Here is a 15,217-nt window from a genome sequence, read left to right as displayed (position 1 = left end):
TATCTATGAAACTGGGATAATTGTACTCCCAGTTTGTCAAAGTACAGCTGTGAGAATACAACTCTAAAAGATTGTAAGTTGCTCAGATGGTAATGAAGGTCATATGCATACTTTAGATAGAAAGATCCGAATTTTTCTAATGATCTGAGTCCTTAACCACCAAATCATAGACTGTAAATAAATACTACTAATTGGAGGTATTCCTCATGTCCCAAGAAATAATATTTCTTAAAAAAAGATATATCTGTAAATATGATTTAGGCAGCTTGCATCACTCTAGAAGTATAATTGAACAAGAAAATATCACAAATTTTTACATTTCAACATGTTTATTAAGAAAAACAGTGAAGAGAAAGCTATTTAAAAATGTGGAGTATAAAGAAAGATGGGTTACACACAAAATGCTTATGAGCACAGAAACACCTCACAGAAACTGCAATATCATTCAAATTTAGGAACTAATTTTCGGTTCCCATGCCCCAAGCAGTTAGAAATTGACTGCACTATGGAACCGATGTGCTCTATCTACAAGGAAATGTACTGGATATAATTACAATTTATGTATCTCTTCTTTCCTTTCATCAGCCAACTTAGAGCCTTACAGGCCCAAGCTCTCCAGAAAGCCAGGTGCTTACTCTCTTACTATGAGGGAAAATGTTGCTAAAATTATAGGGAAGTAACAAAGTGGAGAAAAATAAACAACAAAGCTTCTCAGTCTTCAGTGAAATATGCATCCAGTCCCTCCAGTTCTGTATCTGCTTCTGTGTTTGAAGAAATGGGAATGGAACATGAATTTGTACTTTTCTGACTACTCAGTTTTTGCTGGGAGCTTTCAGGTTCACTTGGTTCTTTCTTCACTTCTCTACCACCACTTAGTAGCTTCTGACTCTCTGCGAAATATTGATTGGGATGATTCAAAGAAAACCCAATATCATCAACCTGTACACAGAAGGAAAGGAAAAGGAATTATTACATGGTATTTCAAAAGATGAATTTTAGATTAGATGAACTCATTCAGTAGCATTAGTCATTTAACTAGTTTAGCTTTTGTTTAAGAAAATGGGGGTGGAGGGAAATCACTTTGCTGATACCTGTCTGATTCAATACTATCATGCCAAGGATCTAATTGCAACACAAACCTCCTTCTCCTATATTTTAGGAATTAAACATGATTGTTTTAATATTATTATTAAATATATTATTTTAACATTGTCTTTTTTGTAATGTTGGAGGAACTACAAATGAATGTAAATAAAACATGCAAAGTAACATAAGTGTGGAAACTACACAGGTTGTTACAACTTCACCTGGTGAACCCATCCTACTCTTTACATCCATTTTTTTCCAGTTTTGGGTAGGTGGGCTCCAGCCTAGTCTAGGGTGAATGGGCCAGAGGGGAACAGCAATAAGGACAAAGTTTCATGAAACAAATCAGGATTGGCTGTCAATACAAATGTGAGGCCATGGGTAAGACAGTAGATCCACGCTGTCCGTACTCTCACCGTAGCCCTTATTGATGTTGACCACCGACATGATTTATATTCAACAAGGCAGCAGGCTTAGGCAGAAGGCCAATGGCCTGATCTTGTCTTTGCTCTACTGGCACTGGGGCTAAGCTGCAAGGACATGTGTGATCCAGCTCCAAGGAATCCCAATGGGCCCCTGTCCCACATCAAACAGCACATGGACTTCTGATTAGTTGGAAGAAGGAAGAGAAACTACTATAATGTGCATTCTATTTTATTTTTAATTGCTGCTTAAAGTCAGGCATGTCTCTTCATTCAACTACTATAATTATGTATTTTGGTTTGTGATTGCTCTTATTAGTTAATTCTCTAGTCAGTTACACAATCTGAAAAAAAGTTAAACAGTTATCAAACATACCAAAACATTAAAAATAATCTTCCTCTATGGGCCTTTCATAGTCTTAGAAGCAAGCTACTCAGCCGTACCCATTTCACAACCTCACTTATAACCCCTATCCCTCTCTTCAGGTGCTTACAAGCTTGAAACATCTACCAAAAAGCCAGATAGTCTTTTAAAAGGAGCACTTAGTCAAGTTTTCCCCAACATTCACCCTTCACCCCACCATCATCTTCCCACAAGCCACAGGAAAACCAGGGAGAACAGTTAAAAAGGTCATCAACTCTGGGATCTGGTTAACCAAGGTAGGAGGCCAAATTCTAAAGCTAAGAGCCACCAACTGGGAATTCTTGACTGCCAATATCCTCCCTTTTTGTACTAGGAAGAGGATGCTGAGGCAAATGCCACAATATCATATGAGAAAAAATTATTTAGGACTTTACAGGTCAAAATCAACACTTTACAGCTCATCTATAAGTTAACTCAAAGCCAATACAATCATGTAACACTGATGTAATGTGCTCTTTGCATGAAACATTGCTGAATAAGTACACAGTCACATTCCATACTAGTTCCAAGTTTTGAAAGGTTTTAAATTAGATTGTATTATAATAATCTAGCCATGATATGACAAAAGAAGGGATAACTGCAGTGAGGTCCTACATAAAAAAAGAAAAGGTCACAACCTCCTTGCCAAATATATGATGAAAAGCACAAGTGCAACAGCCTCAGTATGTAGGAGCAATTGGGACTCCAATATGACTGTCAGGTTGAAAATCTTAGGAAAAAAGTAGGGGACATACCCACCTCTCCCCTAATTTGGAGGTCTGATTAATCTCTGATATTTCTTCTGGCTATTTTCCCCATTCGTTAAATTTCATCTCTGTATTATGCGGGTGAATTTTAACCAGCCTATACAAGAAGGGTCTGAAGAAAGAACTGTGGAGCTGTGTGTCTCATCATATTGAAGGCCACTCAACCCAAATCTCTTTACTAGCCTTCCTATTTTATCCTTAGAATCTCAGTTTGTTTTTCTGGATAGTAACTCATTTTTCTCCTTTTATAATGAATTAGAACAATCTACGAAGTATCTGCTTGTATCAAAATGAAGCTGCAAGATGAGATGCGTAGACTGAGATTTTCAAAGATGACTTTGTGATTTACTCACACAACACCCATTAAATTCAACTGAAACTTATAGTCAGCTTTGTAAATCTTAAGGGTTATCTCTACAAACTTCTCCCCCATTTTAAAGTTGAAGGGTATTGCTGAGTCTTTCTAGAACTTCATCAGCCACAGTTTGGAAGTCTGCTTTAAGGAAATTCTGCACTTACACTCTATTACTTTTTTACTGCTTCTTCTCAGTCTATTTCCCAAAAAATAAATTTCCACAAGGATTTTTCTGCATAATAATATACTGCTCTGATGGCACAAAAATTAATATGAGAAATTAATGGCTTGTTTGATCCACTAATAAAAAAACAGGAGCACATATTTATATTTCCTTGCTTTGTGTGTTTAGTCAGACTGTTTGTGTTATTTTAAGAAAAATATTTATTTTGTCAGTAACCTAGTCATTTGAAACTTTTAAAAATTGTATCAATAATTCTTCCTTAAAGGTTCTTTGTGTCTTCAGAAGTTAACCAACCAGTAATAGACTGAAATTGAATTTCTTCAGCAAGTTTATCAGTTTCATTTACAGATGCAATTAATTCAGCATATAAGGAAAAACAAAACTGTACATGATGTACTGTAAAGAAAAGTTGAACTTATAATCTATATTGATCCAGACTCAAAGGCATTTTACTTTAAACAAATCTGTTTATTTCATCTAATAGATGATATCAAACATTTCCTTGAATTCAACATATTTTCCTCACATTGACCTTCACGCAAACATTAGTCTCATATTTCTACTGTAGCAAATGTGGTTTTGAAAGGAAGTGAGGCAATAGTTTTGCACCTCAGGGATCTTTAGGTTTTAATCAAGCAGTTTCCAATGACAGCTGATAACAAGGCAGCTGGTATTACACACACACAAAAAAAGCCATATGGAACAATCATAGTTCTATAGCAAATGGTATCAATTAGCTGTGGTTCATTTTCAAAAACTTTCACTTAAATGAGATTTGATCACAAAGGACAATGAAAAGCAAACGTACATTCTCCACCCTCCCCGCTTTAAATAAGCAAGAGGATACTGACATTCATTTTCCAAATAAAGTAGGGAACCAAGGTGGTTAAATAAAATTAGAAATGTAGTAATATTAAATCATCAATATCTGGCAAGTTATAACAAAGATGACAGTTATCTCTATAATCATAATAAAATATATTTTTGCTTACATTTTTAACATCATGTACTCCAACTATACAGATCTAAAATGTTCTATATTAGAAAGTTCACTAAACAGTTATACTCACAAAGATTTTATTTAAAAAATCAGACAAGAATAGTAAATATTTACAGGTACTCAAGAATAACATTCTTCAAAAAAGACACACTAATTTAGAAATAAACTGCTGTAGTACCAATTGCCGAAGAAGCATCACTCGTGCAAATTATGTAGGCATTAATTAATCTAATTTAATTATTGTTAAAAATGTGTTAGCCACTTTATTATTTATCTACATGCTAAAATTGGGGCTGTCATAACTATAAAGGGAAGGGTAACAGCCCTCCTGTGTACAATACTATAAAATCCCTCCTGGCCAGAGACTCCAAAATCCTTTTACCAGTAAAGGGTTAAGAAGCTCAGGTAACCTGGCTGACACCTGACCCAAAGGACCAATAAGGGGACATGATACTTTCAAATCTTGGTGGGGGGAAGGCTTTTGTTTGTGCTCTTTGTTTTGGGGGTTGTTCGCTCTTGGGACTAAGAGGGACCAAACATCAATCCAGGCTCTCCAAATCTTTCTGAACAAGTCTCTCATATTTCAAACTTGTAAGTAAACAGCCACGCAAGGCGTGTTAGTTTTTATCTTTGTTTTCTCAACTTGTAAATGTACCTTTTTGCTAGAGTGTTTATCTCTGTTTGCTGTAACTTTGAACCTAAGGCTAGAGGGGGGTCCTCTAGGCTCTTTAAGTTTGATTACCCTGTAAAGTTATTTCCCATCCTGATTTTACAGAGATTATTTTTACCTTTTTCTTTAATTAAAAGCCTTCTTTTTAAGAACCTGATTGATTTTTCCTTGTTTTTAGATCCAAGGGGGTTGGATCGTGATCCACCAGGAGTTGGTGGGAGAAAGGAGGGGGGGGATGGTTAATTTCTCCTTGTTTTAAGATCCAAGGGGTTTGGATCTGTATTCACCAGGGAATTGGTGAAGAGTCTCTCAAGGCTACCCAGGGAAGGGAATTAGCACTTTGGGAGTGGTGGCAGCAGACCAGATTTAAGCTGGTAGTTAAGCTTAGAAGTTTCATGCAGACCCCCACATTTGTACCCTAAAGTTCAGAGTGGGGAAGCAGCCTTGACAGGGGCCTTAAAATATGTTTATTTAAACTGCTCTGGAATGCAATCTGGTTTCAAAGCAACAATCATTTTTAGACCACTGTCACTATGACAGGCTGCCTATAATCTATCAATAATTAATAGTTGATATCAGTGTGGTTTTTCTTTAAAATTATTACTACTGGTCCACATGCAGCTCAGACCTCTAATTTCTTCGGTAAGAAAATATGCTTCTCCCAATGTTTGAATTAAATATTATTTCTCTCGTGACTGTGTAAAGGCATTTCTTTGCAATCTGCTTTTTCTATTTGGGACTACTTTGCCACGGTTTCTCGTTTTTTCTCATGAAGCCAGGGAAGGGCAGGGCTGGGGGCGCCCTGGCTGAGGGTCCTACTGTATACTGGCCTCCAGCTGCTGGTCCTGGCTGGACTGGTGAGGGACGGGACTTCCTCTTCCCCTGCAGGGGCCACTCCCAGGGCAGACTCACCTTCAGGAACCTCCCCCGGCTGCAGGAATTTTTACGGCTGTTGGCTGAGAGCCCATTTCTGAAGGCAGCACCACTGCCAGCAGCAGCACAGAAATAAAGATGTCATGGTATGGTTTTGCCACCTTTACTTTTGCACGGCTGCTGACTGTGACGCTGCCTTCAGAGCTGGGCAGCCAGCCAGCTTCCGCCGCTCTCCAACCACCCAGCTCTGAAGGCAGCACAGAAGTAAAGCTGGCAATAATGCAACCCCCCTACAATAGCCTTGCGAACCCCTCCTCCAAACCTTCTTTTATGTTGAGACCCCTCGTTTGAGAAACACTGGTCTCCTCTGTGAGACCTCTACAGTACAGAGTAAAGGTATACACAAGTGCAGATTTCACAGGCAAGACCAGATTTCATCGTCCGTGACATGTTTTTCACAACCATGAATTTGATAGGGCCCTAAATACAAATCAAAAGCCACTGCCAACAACAGTCCAAAATGGTAAGTCATAAATGAGAATATGAAATAATTTATTTGAAATTCAAGTAAAAATCCTAGTATCCAAATAATCTGCCCAAATTTAGCCAAGTTACAAGCCTCTGAAAAATTGATAGCATGCTCAGTGGAGGCTTGTTAGAGTCTGGCAGCTAAATTCTCTGAAGATTATTTCTTCTCTGGGCATGTTCCATCCCTAGGCTACAGGTGCTGAGTAGGACTTTCCCTGAAATTTGTTCTCCTAGTTACTGGAGCCACTGTGGCACTGGTTACAGAAACTGAGAGCTAGAAGACTGTCTCATCTATGCTCTCAATATTCCCACTGTTGATAATCCAGGCATTGTGGAGGAAAATGAGGAAGCAACCTGATTGGAGCAGAGAGGGATGACTAATGAGAAAAGGGAGTAGTTGCAGGAGCCAGAGAGTGAGGGGGAGCAGAAGTGGGAGGAGGCATGAAGGGGCGATGATGGGGGGGGGGAAGGGAAAGGGAGGGAAAATGGGGAGGGAGCCAGTGGAGGGGTTGTGGCTAAGAACAGAGAGCTTTGGTGTGGGGCTGGAGGGCATATAGCTGCAGAGCGGGATGGAGGCAGTGGTCAGGGGATGAGATGATGGATAGGAATACAGATGAAGGGTGGCAAGATGTAGCACCCCTACAGATGTCAGCCCTATTAATAAATATTATGAACACTGGGTTTTTTTGGATGCATATATCTGATTTTTGTACAGCTTTGCCTCTAATGACTAAAAGTGTTCACTTCTGCCTGGTAGCCATCTGTTACTTTTGTGGCTGACATTGAATAGACCTATTCCCATACTCTCTATGTGGCAGCTGAGTTCTAATGATCTATTAACCCCCTTCTTATTGTCTTAGTCTGTGGCAGCTCTATTCAGCTCCTCTGTCACCCTTCCCTTAATAAGCTCGGTTCTCCTGTGCCTGATGTCTCAGACCAACTACAGCTTCCCCTGTTGTCTGGGGGTATACAACTTGACTCTTACTTGCCTAAATAGTACTTTCCCTTGTTTTAGGCCTTTGGCAATACTTTTTCAGTCTGTTTGCAACACAGTAGAATTAAAATGAAGAAATGATAAGAAAATATAGAGACTCTCATTAGAGATAAATAGTAAGCTGGACTTCTGCAAACAGTAAGCTGCAAAAGTATGGCCCTTAGGCTAGAACAAAGAGTACACAGCTTTGGAGAGGGAATATATATAATATATAAATTGGGGCTGTGAGAAAACTATTGTGGGTTTACATCTTCAGACTCCTATCTTGTAAAGTGATATAGGAAAGAAATAGGAACTACAAACTCTTTATCCAAGGAAGGGAATACAATCCCGAATAGATTTTAGATACATGCACTGGAGATTTCATAAGAAATAATGGCCTAGTGTTGCCAACTCTCATGATTTATCATGAGTCTTGCAATATTGGCTGGCTATCTTAAAGCTCCGGCTCCCAGATTCTGGTGATTACATGATAATTTCAGCTTTCATTTAAAAGGTAAGTTTCTCACCCCCAGGGTTGCTGAGAAAAGTTTGAAATGTTCCCCAAGTGTACCCTAATGGCTCAACAACTAGACGTCAAATAAAAAGAACCCATCATCGATTATTTTTAAAATATCTGATGATTATAAGCAAATTTTATGAGTTGGGGGGCACCCTAATTCATAGGTTTTTAATGTCTGGGGTTGGAAATATGGAGTGCATTTGTGTAAATATCTTTATGGATGAGATCTCAGATGAGGCAAGTCAAAAGTAATTTGAATGGTGTAACTAAGGACCTCAGAGACATGATGATATCACAAGAAACCTGACACCTGTATATTTCCCTACTCTGATTCTTTGACAGTCTTCCCAGAAAGAGGAACAGGGAAAATGGGGGAGCTGAGGATCGAGTGGACTCAAGTAATGTGGAACACTAGATACATCACACACACTTCATGTTTTGCTTTAGTCTGATTTTCTCTCACTATTCTTACTATTGTTTTTACTACAATCTTGGTGGTATTAGTTTGAGAATTCTATGCAGACTATCCTGAAGAGGAGGATCAACTTCCAACATCTAACAAGAGGCTGATGGAAGGGAGGATGGAGCAGTTTAGGATTCTCAGTCAAAAGGACATAGACTAAGGAATCCTCTCTCAAAGGGTGTTCATATTGTTTTCAGGAATACTATCCAATAAATACAGGAGAAACACCTACTTACCATGTTATAGCCTGGCTGGATGCTCACCAGGATGCTATGTTTGAATCCACCCACTGGATCCCCACATGTTCTTCAGCTTACTTGCCGGAATCTAGGCACTATCTCTGGGTGCTGACTCCCTGTTTAACACACCTTCCCAGGGCTGGCCTTAGGGAAAATGGCACCCTGGGCGAACTTGCATTTGGTGCTCCTGGCCCCTGTGAGCCAGGAGCACAGGGTACTCCCCCCTTTTGCCCCTGGCTCCCCATGGGCTCCCCACCCTCTCTTTCCCCCTAACCCCTGCCCTGTGCCCCCTTTGCCCCAATGCCTGCTCCCCCCTCCTGCGCCACTAATCCCTATATCCCTTCACTCCCAACCTATGCCCCCCTCATGCGCACTAACCCCTAACTGTGCTACCTTCACCCCAACCCCTGCATTCCCCTCCTGCACCCCTAACTTCTGCAGTGTGCCCCCATCACTCCTACCCCCTCACTGCCCTCCTGTGCCCCAACCCCTGCACTGTGCCACTCCACCCCAACCCCTGCACTCCCCTCCTGTGTCCCTAACCTCTGCACTGTGCCCCCATCACTCCTATCCCCTGCACTGCCCTCCTGTGCCCCTAACCCTGCACTGTGCCCCTCCACCCCAACCCCTGGACTCCTCTCCTGTGCCCCTAACCCCTGCACTGTGCCCCCTGCACTCCCCTCCTGTGCCCCAACCCCTGCACTCCCCTCCTGTGCCCCTAACCCTTGCACTGTGCCACCATCACTCCTACCCCCTGCACTGCCCTCCTGTGCCCCTAACCCCTGCACTGTGCCCCTCCACCCCAACCCCTGCACTCCCCTCCTGTGCCCCTAACCCTTGCACTGTGCCACCATCACTCCTACCCCCTGCACTGCCCTCCTGTGCTCCTAACCCCTGCACTGTACCCCCTCCACCCCTGGACTCCTCTCCTGTGCCCCTAACCCCTTCACTGTGCATGCCCCCTTCACTCCTACCTCCTGCACTCCCCTCCTGTGCCCCTAACCCCTGTATTGTGCCCCTTTCATCCCAACCTGTGCTCCCTTCTGTGCCCCCTTCGCCCCAACCCCTGCACTCCCCTCCTGTGCCCCTAACCCCTGCACTGTGCATGCCCCCTTCACCCAAACCCCCATCCCCTTCCTGCACCCCAATACCTGCTCGCTCCTGCATCCAGGTCATTTTCCCTGCGTGGGCTGTGTAAGGAGAGGGCAGGAGAGCAGCAGCTCCTGATGCTCGCCTCACAGCACAGCCTAGGTGGGGAAAGTGATCCGGATGCAGGGAGCCTTGCAGTGGGTGTTGCAGGGACTGTGTGAAGGGGACTGTGTGTGTGCCTGAGTGAGCTTTAAAAAAGCACTCAGGGTCAGGCATTTGAAGGCGTGTTCAGACACAAGCAGTTGCCGTCAGACCCAGAGAGGCAGCAGCACACACAGATTGCTCCTGTCCAGTCAGCTCAGCTTAGTAGAGACTAGGTACATAGGCAGGGCGGAGGGGGACACCCCGACATCAGTCCCCGCCCCCCCACCACAGCAGACAGGAGGATGCTCTCAGTCAAGAGTGGCCAGGGGCCCGGGGCGGGGGGTGAGAAACAGGAGCAGCAGCGGCTGCACATGGCAGTGGAGCAATGGGGGAGGAGGGCCATCCCTGGTCGGGAGGAGTCATCTGGCTCAGCTGGTTGTCCAACTGCCCCCCTGCAGCTCAGGTACCTCCTCCCATTCCAGATGCTGCTGCTCTTCCTGCCACCTCCGTCACAGCAGGTCAGGTGGGAATCGGCACACCCTCCGCATGGCGCCTTCTTTGACGGGCTGCCCTGGGCGACCGCCCATACAGCCCACCCCAAAGGCCAGCCCTATACCTTGCTAAGATAAGGGCTTCTGCAGTCCAACTACCTAGGGCCTGAAGCTAGTGCACACTCCTCAGAGTTCAAAGCACTCTATCTGGATTACTTTGTGATAGTTAAAGCAAGTAACACAGGAATTTCTAAACCGATCACATGAGATATACAGATCTACAGAAAAATTACACAAAACCTGCATGTAAAACCCTTCCTTCAGTGTCCTCACCACTTTGAGAGCCCATTGGGTTTTGGTCAGTCCTTTTGGTGTCTCAGCACCCTCCTGCCCATTCTTGCCTTTTTGTTCTGGTCAGTGAGAGTCCCTGCTAAGAGCTTTGACTTGACCTTTTTAATAAAATTCCAGATCTCCATGTCAGATGACACCCTGAGTGGCTTCGAGTCCCTTGTCAGGGGATTTCTTGCTTGGTTACAGCCCACCTTAAGTCTATACTAGGAAAGCTGTTTCCCCTATGTAGCAGCCACGTCATTGTTCTATGGTCCTTCCGTAAGGCGCACAGTCTCTTCTAGCACCTCTTAGATATTCTAGTTCAGGGGTTCTCAATCTTTTTCTCTCTGAGGCCCCCCTCGACATGCTATAAAAACCTCTAAGGCCCAGTGGGGGGCGGGGGAGGGGTTTGGGGGCAGGGGCCTTGGACATAGGTATAGTTTGACTTCTATTGGGGGTGGGAGGCAGGGACGAGTGGGGCTCGAGCCACCTCCACATGGTGGGGTCCAGGGAGGAAGTGCCACCTCCACCTCCTGCCTCACCTCAGCAGGTCACCCAGTCTGTCTGGATTGGGGTGTGTGGTGTGGCCTGCAATCAAGAATTATAACTCAGATGTGGGGGGCTTAGCTCAAAAAGTTTGAAAACAGGTTAGGGTGCAAGGAGGGGGTAGCTAGAGGCTGTGTGCAGACAGGGGGTAGCTCAAGGTGCAAGGAGGGAGTAGCTGGGGCTGTGTGCACACAGCGAGTGGCTGGGCAGGGGGGGTAGCTCAGAGTACAGGGAGGGGGTAGCTGGGGCTGTGTGCACACGGGGTGGCTGTAGGAGCAGGGAGGTGGGTAGCTGGGGCAGTGTGCGGGCAGGGGGTAGCTCAGGGTGCAGGGAGAGAGGTATTAGGAGCTGTGTGCTGGGAGGACTCCCCTGCAGTCCCTGTTCCCGGAGGGGTCTGCCAGCCATGGAGCCGGGTCTTCCCACCCAGGGGGCTCTTACTGGCTGCCTCTGTGGGAACAAAGGGGCTGGGAGCTGAGGAACAGCTTCAACCTGGGGCACCAGCAGGAGTGGAGAGAACACTGCCGCTGCCTGCTCCATGGCACCAGCCAGAACAGCAGCTGCCCCGCACTGCCTGGCTCTGGCTTCCGGCTTCCTGCCTCCGACCTGGCTGAGGGTGGGGAAGGGGGAGGTGTGGAGCTGTCCCCGGACTGCCATGCACTTGTGTTGCAGTTTGGGGTGGGCAATGCCCTCCATGTCCCCAACTCTTCCCATGGGCTCAGGGCTTCTGCCCCACAGGGAGCACCAAGGTTCAGGGCTCCAGGCTTCAGCCCTGTGGGTGGTGCCAGGAATTGGGGGCTTCAGCCCCACTGGGATGCCAGGGATCGGGGCTTCAGCCCTGCAGCCCCCTTGAAAGGGCTCACAGACCCCTGGGCGGGCCGCACACCCCCAGTTGAGAACTGCTGTTCTAGTCCATTATTGAAGTTAAAAAAGGAAAAGTAAAGGTGCAGTACAATTTACAATGAAAATGGCATTCACAAAACAGAATGGAATCTGCAGACTAATATAGACATATGTAGACATGCACTAATTTGTCACAGACCACAAAAGAATTTAAGAGACCTAAGGTGACAGACAGCCAATATATCCATTTAAATAATTACCTCCCTGGTAAACTTTCTATATTATAGGTGCAGACACTAAGATAAAGCCAGGGGTGTGACATTAATGTATGATTGGATAATGTAAGTATGTAATCAACCACAAAATGTCACGGGAAAGTAAAATAGTGTTAACAAGCAGGGTTTAAAAGCTTAGCTTTGAGAGAAAGAGAATCTTGGAACGCAGGGACGCTTGCAAGCCTCTTCTCCAGATTGGCAATGTATTAACCTTTTCCTTTCTGTGCTGTGCTGTCTTGTCTCGTCTAACAAACACCAATTTAGCTTGGTTACTGATCAGTGAGATGTCAGATAATCTAAATCGAGCCCTAACACACTTTACAAAATTCATACCACTACAGGATTATGAAGTATTAGTATTGTCTAGCAGTGCTTGGAACTTTATAGAATTAAGTCATTTAATCCCTTTTCATTGGCCATTAAAGAGGAAAAGATATTTCAAAGTAGCAACTTGGTGAACAGCCAATTCAGGACTCATTAAGCCATTCTTTCAGCAGTGCAATAAGAATTTAATCCATTAATGTTACAAAACAAAATTATCTAATTAACAAAAAATTTAAGCCACCCGCATGGGCTTCATATCCCAGTAGACTAAAACATTAAACCCATGTAACTACCGAAATCAGTTTCTTTCCTGATGCTGATGACTAGAACAGCAATAAAATCTGGTGACTTCATAGATGGAATAAGAAGACATACATGTCAGTCAGGCTTCGCAGTGGGGCATTATGACCCAGGGACTTCTTGGAACCCACTGGCAGAGGGCACAAGGGTGCATAGGGTTGCAGGGATCCCGAGTCTGGTCTCTACCATAAATGTTCATCAAAGAATGTCACATAAGGTCCCTACTGAAAGCTTTTGTGTCACACAGATCATCACAACTACTGAAAAATATACATACGGATAATATTTAAGGAGTTATGCATATATACTAAAAATTATGCTCTTAAAGATCTGTGAGTTGGGGGTCACCAGAAGATGATAAAGAAGTTTCTTTCAGGCAAGAGACCCTTATCTATCTGTCTGACTATATGTAAATTGAGTATTGTATACTGCACAATAAATGCCAATTTACAGTCTAAGCAAAATGCTAATCAAGTGATTGGAAAGTCTCCAGAGGAGAGTCTATACAGGAGTAAAGAAGCAGTAAGGGGGATTCTGTTTACAAGTGAATCCAATGGATGTTTGGAACTACATTTGGGGTGCAAAGGTACATGCAAGTATCTTCATGCAGAAGACAAGCTGCCAACTGGCTTGTCTTATGAATGGAGGATCACACCTAGTCTGGCTGTTTAACTTTGGGAGAAAAGCTAACTTTTATTAGACAGGAGAATGTCTCGTTAGTTAAGTTCAGGCTCTAAAGAGCATGTTATGATTTTATTTTATATATAACCACTTGTTCTTCTCAAGTCCCTGTTCTTTGTTAAACTAACTTTGACTTGTTTTCACTATAAACAAATCTTAGGTCTTGTCTACACCCGAGGCTGTGTCTAGGAAACGTGTATCTACATGCTGCAGTGAAAGGCAGGCTGCGTCCATACTCAATGTAGTGTGCAGCTAAGTGCGGCTGTGAAAGGCTCTGGCAATGGGGAGGCAACAGGGAAAGACTCTGGCTACAGGGAGTGTCTAGTGGAACAGGGGCTGGAACTTCAGAGTGCTGGGAGTTGGAGTGTGCCTATCGCTTACCTGCAGAGGGACAGCAGAGCCTGCATAGGCTGGGAGGGGAGTGCTTGTGTTGCCTGTGTCTGGTGATGTCAGGGAGTAGACTCCGGGCAGGCACAGACAATGTTTCCTCATGTTAATGGCAGGGAATAGCAAGGTGCCTCACAACCCTGAGTATCCCTGGAAAATGTTACAAGTGTTCCTCATCTGCATGGCATTGGGGGCAGACTAGATCTTTGCTCTGGATTAGGACTGCCTCTCAGGAAGAACTCTCCAGAAAAAGATATTACTCATCCTGTGCAATAACTAGTCCCTCGAGATATGTCCCCCTATGGATGCTCCACTTCAGGTGTGCATAAGCCCCCCACACCTACAACTGGAGATTTTCATTAGTAGTGTCTGTTTGACCTGTGCATGCACCCTACACCTAAGCTAGATCAGGCTGCATGAGTGAACTGCCCTCAGTTCCTTCTCCATTTCTGAATCCTACAAGGAAACCCCAAAGCAGAGGTAAAGGAGGTGGATAGTGGAGCACACCTAAGGACACATATTTAGAAGAATTACAATTACTGTACAAGGTGAGTAAGTCTCTCTCATCTTTGAGTAGCGTTCTTGTAGGTGCTCCAGTTCAGGTGACTCCCGAGCAGTATCCCTGTAGGGAGGAGGAAGCTTCAGAATCAAGTCCAGAAGTGAAGAAAGAACTACACTGCTAACTGCCACATCAGATCAAGAAACACTGACCAGGGAATAGTGCCTGGAGAAGGTAAATACTGAGGACCATGAGTGGCTCTGCAGATCTCAGATGCTGGGACATTTTTAAGTAAAGCCACTGATGTGGACAGCACTACAACATACAATGACTCCCAGTAATTGACATCCATTGCGTAGAAATAGCAGATCCCTTAAATCTGTGTACAGTCAAAACAAAACAGTCTAGGAGGCTTTTGAAATGCTTTAGTTCTATCCAGGCTAATGCCCTTCTGGCATCTAGAGTATGGAAAGAAGTCCCCAGGTTAGAATTATGTGGTTTCAGAAAGAAAACAGGTAAATAATCTGATTCAGATTCAACTCAGACCACATCTTAGGCAGGAACTTGAGTTGTGGATGTAAGGAAACCCAGTCCTTGTAGAATACTGTGAAGAGGGTCTGATATTAAGGCGTCACTTTCTCTGACTCTTCGGGAAGATGTAATGGCTACCAAGAAGGCTGTGTTCATAGACAAGTTCAGTAATGAGCATGTCGCCATTGGTTCAAAAGGAGGTTTCATGAGACATTTGAGAACTAAACTGAAATCTCAAACTGGAGTGGGGTCTTTATGCAGGAAAAGTCCCCTTAACCTTTAATGAAACTTAAA

At 44.1% G+C, this 15,217-nt stretch overlaps 1 protein-coding gene across 11 annotated transcripts in view; it reads right to left on the bottom strand.

Annotated features, from left to right (window-relative positions):
• Positions 1–310: 310 nt before the first annotated feature.
• Positions 311–15,217, bottom strand: part of PRIM2 (DNA primase subunit 2) — a 290,346-nt gene continuing 275,439 nt past the window's right edge. For all 11 annotated transcript variants that reach the window (XM_024101569.3, XM_065587909.1, XM_065587908.1 and 8 more), the window contains one exon: positions 311–939. In XM_024101569.3, the coding sequence (XP_023957337.2) occupies positions 712–939 (228 nt within the window). In that variant the 3' untranslated portion in view covers positions 311–711. The remainder of the gene's footprint in view (positions 940–15,217) is intronic.

This window comes from Chrysemys picta, chromosome 3 (genome assembly GCF_011386835.1).
Source record: "Chrysemys picta bellii isolate R12L10 chromosome 3, ASM1138683v2, whole genome shotgun sequence".
NCBI classification, from domain to species: Eukaryota; Metazoa; Chordata; order Testudines; family Emydidae; genus Chrysemys; species Chrysemys picta.
This window is presented reverse-complemented; position numbering and strand designations above follow the sequence as displayed.